Genomic DNA, 17,347 nt, shown 5'->3' with positions numbered 1-17,347 from the left:
CATAACGGCAGAGAAAAGATTATTTGGATGAACGAACGGACGAACGATCGAATGATCGGACGAACGAACGATCGGAATTTCGGCAGCATAACGGTAGGACAAACATTATCTGGAATAACGATGAATAGGGACTATGAACGAACGATGAACGATGAATAGGAACTATGAACGAACGATGAACGATCGAATGATCGAACGAACGATCGGAATTTCGGCAGCATAACGACAGGAAAAAGATTATTTGGACGAACGAACGGACGAACGATCGGACGAACGGACGAACGAACCATGAACGATCGGACGAACGATCGAACGATCAGACGAACGAACGAACAAACTAAGAACAGGGGGACGAACGATCGAAGAACGACCGAACGATCCTTGTGCTAGTGTGTGCTTGTGTGGAACATGGAGTGGGTGTGTGTGGGGGGGAAGGGAGTTGCCATGAAATGGCTTGGGGTGGGATGAGAGGAGGCCCTTGCCCCTCTATTTATAGCCATGGTGGGGGATTAGGGGGAGGGATGAGAGGATTAGTGGGAGGATGAGAGGATTAGTGGGAGATTAGCATGTATTTGTCTTGTATAAGTGAGATTAGCTTGTATAGCTCACCGTATGGCACCGGAGGCATACGTATACGTATGAGCATGAGGAAAGTTATGAAGAAAATATTTATAGGGACTTGAAAAATAATTCTGAAGGTATTTCTCAAGAGGAAAATACTTAGAGATATATCGGTGTAATATTTGGGCAGTATTTCTGAAAGAGTTTGAGGGTGATCACTGGGGAAATATTTGTAGGATATTTTGAGGAGGATTTTAGAGAGAATATAGACCACTATATTTTATTTGTTGATATCAACTCGCAAACAAACATTTTGAAATGAAATTTGAAATTCATTTTGAATTTAGAGCGAGTTTGAGAAAATTTCAAGATTTGAAATTTTGGGATGCTACAATTTGTTGGTACTTCAATTGTTGGAAACAAAAAGAAAGCTATTTGGGTGCCAAAGACCTTGGTCACTAACATTCAAGGACCCAAGCAAGTTTGAGTACCTAAAAGAGATTGATTTCCTTTTGTAGGTGAACTACAAGGCGGGAGGGAATCATTGGGTGTTAGATAGTGGATGCACTCAACACATGACCGGAGATATGAAAATGTTCACCCAAATGAGTGAGGAAGATTGCTCAAATTATGATAGTATCACATTTGGAGATAATCGCAAAGGAAAGTTAAAGGTTTGGGTAAAATTGCTATTTCAAATGATCATTCCATATCAATGTGCTCTTGGTTGAGTCTTTGAATTTTAATTTACTATCCATAGCTCAATTGTGTGATTTAGGATTTAGTTGCAATTTCACGGTTGATGATGTTATTATCTCTAGTGTTGATGGTAGCAATCTTAAGTTTAAAGGTTTTAGACATGAAAATCTTTATCTTGTTGATTTATCATCTAGTGAGGCAAAGCTCACAACTTGCTTATTCTCAAAGGCTTCACTAGGTTGGTTATGGCATAGAAGACTTGGTCATGTTGGAATGAAGCAACTCAATCGGTTAACCAAGCATGACTTAGTTCATGGCTTGAAAGATGTGAAGTTTGAGAAGAACAAATTGTGTAGCTCTTGTCAAGCCAGGAAGCAAGTGGCAAATACTCATCCAAATAAAAGTCAAATGTCCACTCATCGACCTTTGGAATTACTTCACATGGATTTATTTGGGCCCACATCATTTGTGAGTATTGGTGGTAATTCCTATTGTCTTGTGATTGTTGATGATTATTCAAGATTCACTTGGGTTTATTTTCTTCAAGATAAATCTAATGTGTTTGAAACATTCAAGTCATTTGCTATATTGGCTCAAAATCAAATTGATTTTGATATCAAGAAAGTTAGAAGTGATAATGGGTCGGAATTCAAAAATGCAAGAATTGATGAATATTGTGATGACAAGGGTATTAAACATGAATTCTCTTCCAAATATACCCCGGAACAAAATGGTATTGTTGAAAGAAACAATAGGACTCTCATTGATATGGCTAGATCTATGTTAGCGGAATATAATGTATCGGATTCTTATTGGGCCGAGGCAATAAACACCGCTTGTCATTCATCAAATAGACTATATTGTCACAAGCTTTTGAAGAAAACTCCCTATGAATTGCTCATTGGTAGAAAGCCAAATATCTCATATTTTAGGGTATTCGGTTGCAAATGTTATATTTTTAGAAAGGGAAGCCGGCTTTCTAAATTTGAGAAGAAATGTGATGAGGGTTTTTTTCTTGGATATTCATCAAATAGTAAGGCTTATAGAGTCTTCAACAAAACTCATGGTATTATTGAAGAAGCATATGATGTTGAGTTTGATGAAACAAATGGGTCTCAAGATGAAAGTGACAATCTTGATGATGTTGTGGAACTCAATTGAAAAATGCAATGAAAACAATGGCCATTGGTGAAATAAAGCCAAAGGAAGATGATGATGAAAATAGTGTGGTTGTCATTCCTTCATCTTCAACTCTAAATGAAGAAGATCACCAAAGCCAACAAAATGATGAAATTATGGATACTCATGATCAAGGTACTTCAAGACATTCGGTTCCTCCTAATGCTTCAACTAGCAATTATCAAACGGTATCAAGAATTTATCATTCTATTGTGAAGGATCACCCGGTTGATCAAATTGTGGGTGATATTAGTAAGGGTGTTCAAACTCGCTCTCGCATAGCTTCATTTTGTGAACATTTCTCTTTTGTATCTTGTATGGAACCTAACCGTGTAGATGAAGCTCTACTTGATGTTGATTGGGCGAATGCAATGCATGAAGAATTAAATAACTTCACTCGAAATGAAGTTTGGGAGCTTGTTGAGAGACCAAAGAACCACAATGTTATTGGTACAAAATGGGTGTTTCGCAACAAGCATAATGAAGATGGTGTAGTAGTAAGAAACAAGGCAAGATTAGTTGCACAAGGATATACTCAAATTGAGGGATTGGATTTTGGGGAGACATTTGCTCCCGTGGCAAGATTAGAAGCAATCCGGATTCTTCTTGCTTATGCTTGTGCACATAATATCAAGCTCTACCAAATGGATGTAAAGAGTGACTTTCTAAATGGTAAGATTAGTGAACTAGTGTATGTTGAACAACCTCCCGGTTTTGAGGACCCCAAAAGACCTAACCATGTGTTCAAGCTTTCTAAAGCTCTCTATGGGCTTAAGCAAGCTCCACTCGCTTGGTATGAAAGGCTTAGGGATTTCTTGCTTTCCAAAGACTTTAAAATTGGGAAGGTTGACACTACTCTATTCACTAAAAGAATTGGCAAAGACTTATTTGTTTGTCAAATTTATGTTGATGATATTGTTTTTGGATCTACTAATGAATTATTTTGTGAGGAATTTGGAAAAATGATGTCAAAAGAATTTGAAATGTCTATGATAGGAGAATTGAGCTTCTTTCTTGGTCTTCAAATCAAACAATTGAAAGATGGAATTTTTATAAGTCAATCAAAATATTTGAAGGACATGCTCAAGAAGTTTGGCTTAGAAAATGCAAAGCCTATCAAGACTCCTATGGCAACAAATGGTCATCTAGACTTAGATGAAGGAGGTACTATGGTTGATCAAAAACTTTATCGTTCAATAATTGATAGTTTACTTTATATTACCGCATCTAGGCCCGATGTTATGTTTAGTGTTTGCATGTGTGCTCGATTTCAAGCTTCACCTAGAGAGATTCACTTGAAGGCCGCAAAAAGAATTCTAAGATATTTGAAGTATACTCCCAATATTGGTCTATGGTATCCCAAAGGTGCTCAATTTGAATTAATTGGATATTCGGACTCGAACTATGCGGGGTGCAAAGTTGATAGAAAAAGCACCTCCGGTTGTTGTCAATTTCTTGGTAGATCTCTTGTTTCATGGTCTTCTAAAAAACAAAATTTGGTTGCTCTCTCTACCGCCGAGGTAGAATATATATCGGCCAGAAATTGTTGTGCTCAAGTATTATGGATGAAACAAACTCTATTGGATTATGGAATTATTTTCAAGAATGTGCCTCTCATGTGTGATAATGAGAGTGCGGTAAAATTGGCTACAAATCCGGTCCAACACTCAAGAACTAAGCATATTGATATACGACATCACTTCTTAAGGGATCGTGTTGGAAAGGGAGATATCTCTATTTATTCCATTGGTACGGATGATCAATTAGCCGACATTTTTACAAAGCCATTGGATGAAACGAGATTTTGTACTCTAAGAAGTGAAATGAATGTAATCGATCTCTCAAATGTGGCTTAAAGTTGATCGCACATGTGTAGTATTGCATTTCGGCTCTAAATATGCTCTCTACGCTATTTATTTGGTATTTTTGATGAATTTTTCATTTTAAATTGATCTAAGTAGTTTGATATGAAAAATTTGCATTCCTCGATTACATAATGTGTATATGCATGCATACTAACCCTTGGATTGGTCGAAATGTCCATATATGAGCATCAATTCAGATTTGAAATTCAAAATCAGAAAGTGGACAGAATTTGGAAAACTGAGTATCAGGCCGTGGACCGTCCGCCCATGGACCGCGGACCGTCCGCAGTATCAGGAACTGGACAGTCTGATCAGAAGTGCAGACAGTCTGAATGCATCAGGGCGCGGACCGTCCGCCATCCTGCGCGGACCGTCCGTGACAGGCAGTAAAGCCGGGCAGAGGCAGCAAACTTGTCATTTCTGCTCATTGCATCTCCTCTCTCGCTCTCCTCTCGCCAAAAAGGTCACTTTCGTTGATTGTGCGCGGACGGAGAAGAGAAGTTGCGCACGGACAGTCCGCAAGCTTGTGGAAAAGTTCAACCAACATGTCGTCATCCTGGTATTTCATAATCTTATGGATTTCATCAAATCTCTTCAACTTTGGGATTATTCGGATTTCCTCTCTGATCTAGAATTGAGCAATAGTTTTACAAATCTGATTGGTGGGATTATTAGTGCTACTCATTATGAATGTTGTGCAAAAATTTGAACGCGTTTGGATGGATATTTTCTGCGGAATCGACATTTCAATGATTGAGGCGACTAGGGTTCTAGAGAGTCGCCCCTGGCCGGTCGCGGACCGTCCTCCTGGTGAGCGCGGACCGTCCGGACCTATGGCGAGGACAGTCCGGCCCCCTAGTGTGGACAGTCCGGACCCAGATAGAGCATTGCACTTCTTTTCTCTATGATTGTGGCGATTGGTATCAACTATTCATCTATGGATGTTTGTCACATTTATTGTAGTGATCTGGGTGGTCTTCGCAAGAAGCTTGCAGGTCGCTTCAAATCAAAGCGTCCTCGTGCAGACGATGCTGACTACACTCCAACCACTGATTCAGAGGCCCAATCTTCAGCTGGGGGCAGTGAATCTATGGACACAGAAGACATTCCTCATACACATCCTGACTACCCAATTGACATCACAGGGTGGACATTTCCAAAAGGAGGTTTTCTATGGCTGAATACTGCTCAAGGATAACTGTGAATCAATATAATCTGCCATCTGACACAAATGTTCAATTCTTCCACACTCAGCTCCAATTTGATGTTTTTTGGGGCACATTGATGGATACCAACTTTTACAAACATCAGGTGATTGATTGGACTTTCATGCTAGGACAATCAGTTCTGGAGGACCTGATTCCTAAGTTTGAGACATGTGGTCTGTATCAGTTTATGGGGCAGAGAACTGATTTCAGTGAGATGGCAGTCAAGCAATTCCTATCCACAGCAGAAATTGATATAGAAGAGGAATCCATCACTTGGATGACAGGATTCAAGAGATATTCTGTCACATTTGTTGATTTTGCTGCTGCCAACAGTCTAAATTATGGCATCATTTCAGCTGGGATTGATCTCTACACTGAAGATAATTTTGAGGACTTTGTGCAATTTTATGAGCCAGCAAGGCTGGGCATACCTAGGAGGTTTGGAGAGACAGCAGTACTGAGGCATCATCCCGCTGTGATCAACAAGATTGCAAGAGTCACTATTCTTCCTAAGAGTGGGGATAAGAGCAAAATTCGAGACAAATTCTAGAACATTATTCACCATGTCATGAATGGTGAGGTAATGAATATTGTGCTCTTCATGATGAGACAGCTAAATGATCTGAAAATGGACAAAACCAGAATTTAGCCTATGCGCCTTATATTATGACTCTCATCAAAGCAAAGACAAGATTTGAGGGGCCCTGTGAGATAGTTCATACACCGTTTAGACCCTTCAAGAATGAAATTGGGTTTCTCACCAGGCCACTCACTCCCTTCCCAGATGATGAGGAAGATCCTGGTTATGATGCAGGAGCAGATCCTGAAGCTGAGGCAGAGCAGATGCCTCCTCCTCCACCTCCTCCTCAGCCTCAGCAGTATTGGCAGCCTGGTCCAGGCTACTTTGACCCATATTTTCACAATATGCAGCAAGGGCTTCAGACCCACATTGATACCCGCTTTCAGGGAATGATGACACATATGGACCAACGCCTGGATGACATGCAATCTAGTTTTGATAGTAACTGGGATGCGCTCAACACTGAGTATTCTGAATTTCGCGATCACATTCAAACTAATGTCACTGATCCTATCATGACCAGACTCAACAATATGCAGCAGAGTTTTCAGGATAACATGGGAGCTCTGTCTAGTCAATTTGACAACCTCTCTACCAATGACAGCATGCATGAGATCAGTCAGAGGCAGCAACAACTCCAGCAAGACTTTGGACAGTTCTCCTCTCTTTTTGACACCTTCAGCACTCACTACTATAACATGCATCCTCCACCAAGTGATCAGTGAAGCCTCTCCTTTGTGGCAATTGATGCCAAAGGGGGAGAGAAGTGAAGAAAGAGAAGAGAAGTTGTCATATTTAGGGGGAGTTGGTTTATGTGGACATTGAGACCGTGCATGTGCATGTTTACCATTTTATGTCGCATGCATTATTTTATGTCTTATGCACTTGGTACTGGCTACTATTTGAACTTTGAACTCTATGTCTTATGCCTGTGGACTTTGAACTCTATGTCTTATGCCTGTGGACAATTATTTGTAATATTCTGTGGGTTGAACTATGTTTAGTTCAAATTACTCTGTGAATGGTTAATCGAGGAGTGATTATAATTGCTGCGCTTACTTTACATATCATCTCTTGTACGCCTCGATAACCATGACTGTAGGAAGGTCTCCATCAAAACTCTGATCTATTATGTGTGTTATATCTTCAGCTTGAAATATCCTGCACACACATAGGGGGAGCCTTTCTTACATTCTGAGTTTTAATTGGGATTTATCTATCTCTCGGACAGAACTTCAAATCAAGATAAGTCCTACAAAACTCATCTCCAAAATCCTTCTTATACCTAAGGTATGAGGGAGATTTGGAAAAACAAAACTTCTCTTGAATATATTATGTAGTGTTGTCATCAATTACCAAAAAGGGGGAGATTGTGAATCATCTAGGCCCTTTAGTGATGTTTTGGTAATTAATGACAACTGCTTGTGGACTAACGGTTCTTGGAGAAATAAGAATGCAGGGTTGGACCACATAGAACAGGAAATCTTGGAGATTCATAAGCATTGGTTGTGGATCAAGTGAAGGCAAAGGTATAACATAGGTTTCGTTTTTGGCAGTCTTGAGGAGTTTAGAGAAGATACTTGACCGGATTAGTAGGTTAGATAGATGTACTATTAAGAGGGGTCAATGACTTTGATCTGTGTAAAACTTAGTGGCTCATAGAGCATCTAGTAGATGCATTTGCATGAGGACTAACAACGCTTCAAATTTCATGAGTTAAAAATCCTTTCAAAAGCTTGTTTGAAAAGTGCAAAGTCTTGGATGTGTGGACCGTCCGGGTCTTAAGGGCGGACCGTCTGCGATCGACCAATGGGGTCCTAAGTCTGACCACTTCGGACAAGTCCTATTCCTTTGCACTGCGGACCGTCCGGGCCTTGGGGCCGGACCGTCTGCAGTCCTGACCAGAGAAGACTGCTTTCGGGACAGTCCCTGAATTATAATGCGGACCGTCCGGCTTTGATGGACGGACAGTCCGTAGGTGCCAAATATGGTTTGGGCAGGGACTGTGTGGTTTTTGGGATTTGTACTACGGACTGTCCAGAGGATAAGTCCGGACAGTACTGTCTCCAGGTCTCGGACCGTCCGGCCTTGTAGGCGGACGGTCCGCCTGTGTTAACTACTCTTGGTCAGAGGTCCGGGTGCTTCAAGTTGCCAGGTCGCGGACGGTCCGGCCATGGTGGGCGGACTGTCCGGACATAACTTTTCTGACAGCTCTGACAGATTTCAAACGGGGAATATAGCCGTTATGTGTACGCAGACAGTCCGGCCCTAGGGCGCGGACCGTCCGCGTGTGCGCAGAATAGGTGCTTTTTGCTCATAACGGTTGGAATTTAGTGGGGGACTATAAATAGAAGGATAGCTCATGTGTGAGACCTCTCTTGGCGATTTCTTGCACACATTGAGCTCAATTGTGATCCTCCAACTCACTCTCTCACACTCTTTGCTTGAGATTGCATTCTAGTGAGAGATTGAGTGTTCCTAGTGCATTTGCATCCATCGGTGATTCTTGAGGCACTAGGTGGTACACCGAGCAAGCGTCATTGGCTTGTTAATCTTGGAGGTTGTCGCCTTCTAGACGGCTCGGGTGATTGTCTCTGTCGAGCTCTCCAAGAAGATTGTGGAGAATCCGCGGTGTTGATTGTGAGGGGTTCGCGCCTACCTCGTCGGAGCGGCAAAGGTGACATTAGTGGAATCGAGGTATTAAGTGATTTCTTGTCCACTTGGCTCAAAGATCAAGCCATGTCTTGATAGAGGAGCAAGTGAGAGCTTGAAGTCCACCTCAACGTGGATTAGGGGTGATCGACAAATCACCGATACCACGAGATAAAATTCGGTGTCTTTACTTTCTTGCATTACTTATTGCCGTGCAAGTGATTAGTGTTTTGCATATTGTTCTTCAAGTATTCAATCACCTTAGTTGATTCTCATAGATTGTTTACTTGTTATCACTAGAGAATTTATACCTCTTGTTATATTGATTAAATTTTTCTAGTGTTTTTTATTTTAGTCAAACCCGTCTATTCACCCCCCTCTAGCCGGTGTCCTAGATCCTACAGTAGCATTTCACGCTATTCCACTACTTATGAAGAAACCCCAAATGGGTGCTAAGGAGTTGCAAGAAACACTACAAGGAGTTTATAATGTCACCATTGGTTACGACACTGTTTGGAAGGGGAAGGAGAAGGCATTGAAAGAGCTGTTTGGTAGTTGGGAGAAGAGTTTCAAGCTACTTTTTTTCTTGGAGGGAGGTAGTACTTGCTAAGGCGCCCGACAGTATTATCGAGATTGATGTTGTTTTATAGGATGAGAAGTATTATTTCAACCGTTTTTGTGCCCTTGGACCATGCATCTCACGTTTTAGAGGATGGGAATTACTTTATTCTCCTCCCACTTCCGGTCCTTAAACGCCATTTCCCACAGCTCCGGATCTTCTTAGCTGTATCCTTCCAGTAGTTCATCAACATCATTAGGGTGATCATCAACATCTGAAGGGGGGGTAAAAAAGGTCCCAACTAGGTCACTTATTATCCAAAGCTTGTTGGCAAACAATAGAAGTCTTCTCGAGCATCTTGCAGACATGGTCCAGGTGGCCAACAACCTTTCCTATCTTGCCCCCTCAACTTCTGGGATACTAGAACAGATAGAATTAATGGTATGTAACAGTGTTGATTGTCTCCTCATCTCTTGAATAGTGTATCACAGAGAATTCTTGATGCTAACATGATACTTAAAATCAACATTGTCCTGTACAAAATAGATTGTTATGCTAAACCCTCAAATAAGGAAACAATATAAACACATTAACACTCTGCGATATCGTTCTGTTATGGGTAAACAAACCCACACACTAGACAAAGTAGCCGCCTCCCTTCCCATTTCTTAACACAATAAACGGTTACAAAAACACTAGCTACCTCCCTTTCAAAATTCTTTTAATGCATGCAGCACCCTACAGGTCGTGCAACTCCTAACCAATTAGGGATCTCAAGAAAATAAACGGGATCGAGAAATATTACCAAAGCATCATCACTGCAATAGCATAAACAAAGGTTGAGTTTTTCACTGAATCGACGGCTCCTTCAACCTTTTCGTGGGCACTGCCTGCATACTGCACAACAGCGATTGCCTCCTTCTCCGCAATAATGGCCGCCGAACGAGCCTTTGCTGCAGCTACGACAGCTGCACACGCGACGTCGTACGCCTCGGCTACAGCTTCAACAGGAGGATGGAGTCACAACAAGGTGACGGCGTGACCTCTGGTTGCTTATCTCCTCAACGCCTAAAAGAGATTTTGAGTTCATACCAGTGGCTACGCGTCGTGTGGATTTTCAAATCGTCGAATCACTCCCCCAATGTATCCATTTCGATGAAGCCGAATGTGTCGTGTTTCATAATGACAAAAATCTCGATATGTCGTGTGGATTTTCAAATTGTCGAATCACTCCCCCCAATGTATCTATTTCGATGAAGCCGAATGTGTCGTGTTTCATAATGACAAAAATCTCGATATGTTAAGCCCCAACGAAACAGAATCAGTGGAAAAAAAACAAAACAAAGTCACCAAAACCCTGTTGCCCGCCCCCATATCCTCTGATGTTGGCGCTATTCTTCACTATTGGCTTCACCAAAATCCTCTTGCCCCACCTGGATCGTGCTGTTCTGCAGTCTTGTCCGGCTTCACCGAAGTTCCTGCAGCACACAGGCAGGAGCAAGCAAGCAACACGCAAGTCGGCACTTGACTGGCAGGTGGACATGGAGCGGTGGAGGTGGAGTAGCATGTATGAGCGGAGGAGCGGAGCAGGACACACGACACTAGAGCTGCAGGACGGCAGGAGCAACACACAGGTAGGCTTACGGCGAGAGGTGGCGAGCTGGAGCTGGTAGGCCGCAGACGAGAGCCGGTGGCTGTGCGGCGGTGGGTGGTCGTGGCCCGGTGCTCGGGTGGCCGCAGGATCATCCCGCTCCTCAATACCATCCCAATCGATGGGAGCGTTTAGGTACAAATCTTCTACTCACTATCGTCGACCTCGACGGCGTTGCTTCGTCAGAGAGATGAGGACGCGTGCTGCGTTTGTTTTTCTTTTCCCAACGCCCTTCATTTCCTCTCTGAAAGAATCTCGTATAATGCAGTTTGTGGGTGTTGTAGCAACATTATCAAGAGGAAGTTGCTTTAGCCGTTTAATGCGGTTCGTGGCCGTTGCTAGGAGATCTGGCGGCTGAGAATAAAGACGATGATGTGGATGCTTTGGCAATCCATTTTTGCTACATGTTCTATAATATAATAATTTGATTTGATATATACTAGTTTTTTTACTAGTTATATTCCTTGTTGAAAACGGCTAGAACTCAGTGTTAAAATACTAAGGTTCATTTAGGAAAGAACAAAACAAGAGTTTAGCACAAAAACAAAGCAAAAAAAAAACTACTAAGGGTCATTTAGTAAAGAACAAAACAAGCGTTCAGCACAAAAATAAAGCAAAAAACATATGAGTTAGCAAAAAATATATGTCAAGAATGGGATTCGAACCCATGCCCTTTCGGACTAGTACCTGAAACTAGCGCCTTAGACCAACTCGGCCATCTTGACTTGTTGATTCTTGTTCAATAATAAAGCTCTTTAATAACACACGAAACAAGCTTTGACTGCAACTACAGTATCTCAATATACGCATATGTGAGAAATGCCAGGCTCATAACATGAACCAAATAACTGCACTTATTCACCAAAAGAATTAAAATTAGCACATGACACATTGCTGTGTGAGAAATATCGACCTCATTAGATGAACAAAGCAACTATAATTATTCATCAAATAATTCAATTAACACATGGCAATTTGTTCTACACATCATTCTTCTATACGCACAAATGCGCTATCTTCCTGCTCCACCCACCCAGCTCTGCTACCTAAAGGTAAAAACACAAAGAATTGAACTCGTACATTGTTGCACAACACAGCATCTATTCATGTCGTATAAATATAGTTCTTCTGCACAAGATTTAGCGTCAGCTGATGCGTGTTATGATGTATCGGCCTTTCTCTAAGTCGTATATGATTTTCGTCTTGGGCTTCCTCCATCTTGATACAAAGAGTACTCCACATAAAAGAAACATTCCCAGCACAGCAAACAATGGTCTATTGCTATGGGTTGATTCTGCGGTGGTGTGTAATGGCTTTAAACTCGTATTTTGCATCAGTGTGATGAAAGCTCCTAGAGCCCATTCAACCTGAATGTCTCCAACCTGGTTTGAATACTCAATCCTGATCAGGAGAAAATTAAATTAGATGAGCGAACTAGATCACTTGGGAGTAAATTTCACTATGGCGTGCTGAATATGCTTGCCTCTTGTCATCCAGTGGTACACCAAGACTGTCATGCAGTAGAGCCACAATGTATGCCATCGAGAAGCAATACCGTGAAAAATCCTCATCTGACCTATTAGGATGCCTTTTTCTAAGACTCGACAAATGCTGGTTGCAAAATTGTTCTCCAGCAAACATGAAATCAGATAGTGATGAAGACTTCTTAAGTCCAAAGAACTGTCACATAATGCACAGGAGTTAGAAGAGTCAGAAGAAAAGGTTGACATGCAAAAGGAGAAAAGAAACATGTAATGGACCTTTGAAGTAAAATATAAATTTTCAGTTCCCAAGAAGTATCCACGCAGCTCAGGTACAAAAGTAGATCCCAGGTGACATTGTTGATACTGGCACTTTTCTGCATTTATATGAGATACATGTGGCACTAATCTGTAAAACATCATGCTAAATTGAGCTTGTTCAGGTATACTAATTCAGAAACAGTTAGACAAAATATTTGAAGTGCACGAGATTTTAAAAAGGTATGGCTTGGTGCATCAGTGAAAAACATCTATCTTCAAGTGATTTTTAAGTCATTTTATGTGAACAACTGAACAAAGATTTGTAGTTCTGCATATATTCCTTACCCTTTCCTTTTTGCAGTAAAAGTTGTGAAGAAGATATGCACTCTGTAAAGTTTCCAGTCCCATTATTAACATACTGGTTCTCTAATGTTGACCTTGAAGCACCTTCATTGCGTGAATATCCTCTGGGAGCACAAGGATCAGCAAGTGTACCATTTTTGAAAGAGCCTGCAAATGCGGGTGGTGAACTTGAAGAGATACTTCGCTTGATAATTACTAGCACTTAGTAGCCCCACAGACAAAACACGACCTATTAATTCCTTCCTGTTTCACACACATCTTACACTCTGTTTTTAGTTACCAAGTATATAATAAGCCAATGGAACAAGTAACTACTTCAGAAAATTTTCAGTCAAGTGGCCACTTCATCAAACTGCTGAAATGGCTCATACCCTAAACTATGGTCCAGGTACATTTGCACTTACATAGAATACCAAAATAATTGTAGTAAGAAATACTTATACGCACATTGTTCATTAAGTAGTGTCTAGTCGTGTGAATGAACTCTTCATTCAGAGTATATATTTTGTGAGATTTAGTTCCCTTGTACATCAGGTACTGAATTCCTAATTATAATTGCAAGCATTGTTTTTTAGGCATCCAGGAGTGCCCCCACCACCATGGGACATCACAAGGTCATACTTACGAGTTACGCCTAGGTGCCTAGGACAAATGCATGTCCCCAATGACACAGGAAAAGAACACCACAAGGTCTCAAAAACAAAGCTTAGGTGAGTGGTGAAGTCTAGACTGCCTATACTAGTAAGGCAAAATAAATACCTCTTGACCTCAGCATTTCATGGAATGAGTCTTGAGCTGCATTCTGCAGAAGTAACTGGTTTGTCAGCCCAGGATCCATAAGATTATACAAAGTAGAAGAGTCTTTGGATATAGATAACTCACTTGACCAAAGTTTAAAAAGCTGTTGGTATAGAGAGTGTATGTTGTTTCACCAAAAGTATAATTATATGACAGTTTGGGTGGAAGTACTTCATCAGAAACAAAGGTAAGCTGAAACAAAACAGCAACAGTTACTTTCGTAAAGAAAAATATGTTTGGAATATTACAAAAAAAACTATTATATGTATTGACATAAAAAAACCACAAGTGGAATTTGACCATCCTGTATTCCTATATTACTGAAGGCATTTATAAAGTTTAAAGAAATCATAATTTCAGCTGAGCCCTTTTCAATGTTAGTACAGTGTCAGGGACTCATTAGCATGCACTGTAGCTAAGCAAGATGCAAGATCATAAACTGTGTATGCACTCATCACTAAACCTGAGCTGAAGCGCCCCCAAGTTCAATTATTCCAACGGTTTTGTTAGGATCCCCTCCAAGTCTTCCAAGAGCATAATTTGCCGCAACCCAAGCATAGACACCTTCATCCGAGCCTGTAAAAGAAGAACCAGCAAGTGTAACAGCTAATGATACAAAAAACACTTTTACACACCATAACCCCCCCCCCCCCCCCCTCCCAAAAAAAACACACAAACAACGAAATTAAGCTAGTTACTAATTTGCACTGCATAGATTGGTTATAAATTGCTGCATGCCGTCATATTGATTCCAGTTTTTTCTTAGTCAACCAACAGAAGTGTCATATAGGAATCCCCTAAAGCTGCATCTCCACTACATATTTCTGCTAGTCATTTCTAAATCCATCGACTCACATCTATTGCAGATTTGCAACAACAAACCCGCAGCAATTGGCACTCTCTTTACATACACAACACACCTGGAATCAGTTAGCATTTCCAATTCATTGCATTATTGGTCATCTAATTTAAAAACCCAATTCCCTTACCACAATGCAATCAGACCGAGCATTTTAGAGCTTAAGCATCCAATCCCCTATCCATAGTGCAATCAGCGACCGAACATTTTACAGCTAAAGTACAGTGACTTGCCCCAGATGGCAGAAAATGGCAAGGGACAAGCAGTACCTGGGATCACCTTGGCCCACGCGTCCTCGAACCGGAACCCAGAGGCTCGTAGAACGTCCCTACAAGACGCTAAGATCGCCTCCTGGGCGCGCTCCTCGAGCAGGCGCAGCCCTGCGGTGGCCATGAGCCGCACCTCCGCCTCCCTAACGGCGCCGCCAATCTTATCCCTCGCAAAATCTAACAGAGGCTTCAGGGACTCCCCGGCCCGCGCCGGGTCGGCGGCGAAGGACGAGAGGCCCGGGGAGACGCGCATCACGGTGGAGCGCGCCAGATCCGGGCGGCCGTCGGGCCCCGCCGCGAAGACGTGGGCCCGGGTGCCCGTGCTGCCTCCGTCTATGATGACGGAGAAGCGCGCGGAGGCGGGAGCGGGACCCGGCGGCTGGGCGACGACGTGGACGAGCGCGGAGACGATGAGCGCGAGGAGCGCTGTGCCGAGGCAGAGGCTGAAGAGCCTGCGGCGCCGGCGGGGGCGTGGAGAGGGGAGTTTGGTGGTGGGGTCAGGCATGGTGGCGAGCCGTGTGCAACCGGGACCCCCGGCCGCCGCCGCCGCCCGCCCGCCGTGACTCGTGGACGGCGAGAGAGGTGACGACGACGTCGAGCCTTTTATTTTATATTTTATTTAGATATATTTTTACATGGTTTTTATCAAAATGACGGGGGGCGAACGCTTTTATAGTAGGGACAGGGGCAGAGTGGAAGGCGCCGTGCAAATCTTACGTCAACGGCGCGGCAAGACGACTTTTATTTTATTTTTATTACACGACGAAACAGTAAACGTTATATATTTATTTATACTCACAGGAAACCAAACTGCTCTACACAATGGAATATACGTACGGTACGCTCGAAGTGTGTACCAGCTGTAGTAATGGATTTTGACAGCTTCTATGCAGTGCAGCCATGCAGATAAAGAATTTAATTAACACATTGTTGGATCGAGAACCTAACATTTGGACAGCAAAAATCCTACTTCGTTCTATAGTTTGAGCTCCAAGTCCAGCTCCTCGACGTCGCCGCCGCCATTGTCGTCGTCCGAGTCTCCGAGGTCCACGAATGCGACCTGGGGCGGCGCCGTCGTCTGGCCAGGCTTGGGCTTGGCACGCGCTCGCCGGTGACCCTGCTGCCACTGGCTCACCGATGATGAGCTCTGCACGTCAGACCGGGTAAAACCGTACTGTAATGAACATTCTCGCCACTGAAAATTGAATCGGTAGATTACGGGGATAAAGGTTCGGTAATTTACTTGCTCCGCTCTAAATTCTATTTGTTTAGAATTTTTCTAGGTATCTTTTATTATATATATATATATATATATATTAGTTTAATCATTTTAAATTATCCTAAATATTTTATAAGTCAAAGTATCTCGATAACAAATATAGAAATATTTTTTTTATGGTATCGAATAGTTATACTGTAAACAATAAATTTTATTATAATTATTTAGTATCGTAAATAATATTATTTTATTATATAAACTTAGTCGAACTTAGTATATCTTTTGACTCTTAAAAAATTAAAATAGCTTTATAATTTGAGAAGAAGAAAAACAGATACCTCAGACGAGGCAGCCTGTATAGTGACAGCGCTCTGGATCTGATCGTCCTGACGAGTATGGTTGTGATGGGACGAAGGGTGACCGCCGCCGTTCGTCGTAAACAGCCTGCTGGCGACGACGCACATATAACCATCATGTATGATGGTTTAGATTACATTACACAAATGCAACTGTGTAGGAGTAGTAAAAAAAATACTTGCCTGCTGGTCAAAGGATCATTGGCATAGTAATGCTGGGCGAGGTAATACGGAGTCAAATACCCTCTGGCCATTTGCAGTTGATGAGCAGCTCCATTTCCGACGACCTGTAGATAAATTCTTGTGCTGAGATCAAAGCCGCTCGCTCTCTCTCTCTCTCTCTCTCTTCATTTTCTCATCAGGAATCGTGAACGCGGAGAGAGTGGAGTGGAGTGGAGTGGGTTGCGTCGGAATCGTCATGCGCGCGTACGTACGTGTTGGTGGCGGTGCGCCGGCGCCGCCGCATGCACGACCAGAGCCGCCGTCGTCGGAGGAGGCAGGGACGACGACGACGCGGCGGCTGCGGCGTAGCAGCGCTCGGCCATCTCGAGCGCCATCCTGATCCGCTCCAGCTCCGCCACGCCCAGCCCTCGCCGCGGCTCCCGCCTCGCGGGCGACGTGACGTCCTCGGCGGCGGACGAGGCCTTCCGCTTCCGCCCGGCGGCCTCTCCTCCGCTCACCATGACCCGTACGTACGCCGCCGCGACCTTCACCAGTATTGTCTTCCACGCACATCCTGATCTTCGCTGTATAAATAGGTAGCCACGCACGCCGTACTACGTTCATT

At 42.8% G+C, this 17,347-nt stretch overlaps 1 protein-coding gene and 1 non-coding gene across 4 annotated transcripts; both read right to left on the bottom strand.

Annotated features, from left to right (window-relative positions):
• Window positions 1–11,598: 11,598 nt before the first annotated feature.
• Window positions 11,599–11,679, bottom strand: TRNAL-CAG (transfer RNA leucine (anticodon CAG)). Its single transcript has one exon. It is a non-coding gene; the product is annotated as a tRNA-Leu (tRNA).
• Window positions 11,680–11,871: 192 nt separating this feature from the next.
• Window positions 11,872–15,770, bottom strand: LOC100273224 (uncharacterized). Of its 3 annotated transcripts, none has more exons than XR_004855966.1 (8): window positions 14,986–15,770; window positions 14,321–14,433; window positions 13,942–14,049; window positions 13,819–13,861; window positions 13,042–13,206; window positions 12,715–12,844; window positions 12,438–12,634; window positions 11,872–12,355 (listed from the first exon to the last, which is right to left on the bottom strand). XR_004855966.1 is itself a non-coding variant. In NM_001147666.1 (8 exons), the coding sequence occupies exons 1-8, from the start codon at window positions 15,488–15,490 to the stop codon at window positions 12,100–12,102; spliced, it is 1,485 nt and encodes a 494-aa protein (NP_001141138.1). In that variant the 5' UTR covers window positions 15,491–15,549; the 3' UTR covers window positions 11,878–12,099. The 3 variants fall into 3 exon arrangements, 1 of the variants encoding a protein (NP_001141138.1); XR_004855968.1 differs by having other exon boundaries at window positions 11,877–12,355; window positions 12,715–12,859; NM_001147666.1 differs by having other exon boundaries at window positions 11,878–12,355; window positions 12,715–12,812; window positions 14,986–15,549.
• Window positions 15,771–17,347: the final 1,577 nt, after the last annotated feature.

This window comes from Zea mays, chromosome 1, assembly GCF_902167145.1.
Source record: "Zea mays cultivar B73 chromosome 1, Zm-B73-REFERENCE-NAM-5.0, whole genome shotgun sequence".
NCBI classification, from domain to species: domain Eukaryota; kingdom Viridiplantae; phylum Streptophyta; class Magnoliopsida; order Poales; family Poaceae; genus Zea; species Zea mays.
This window is presented reverse-complemented; position numbering and strand designations above follow the sequence as displayed.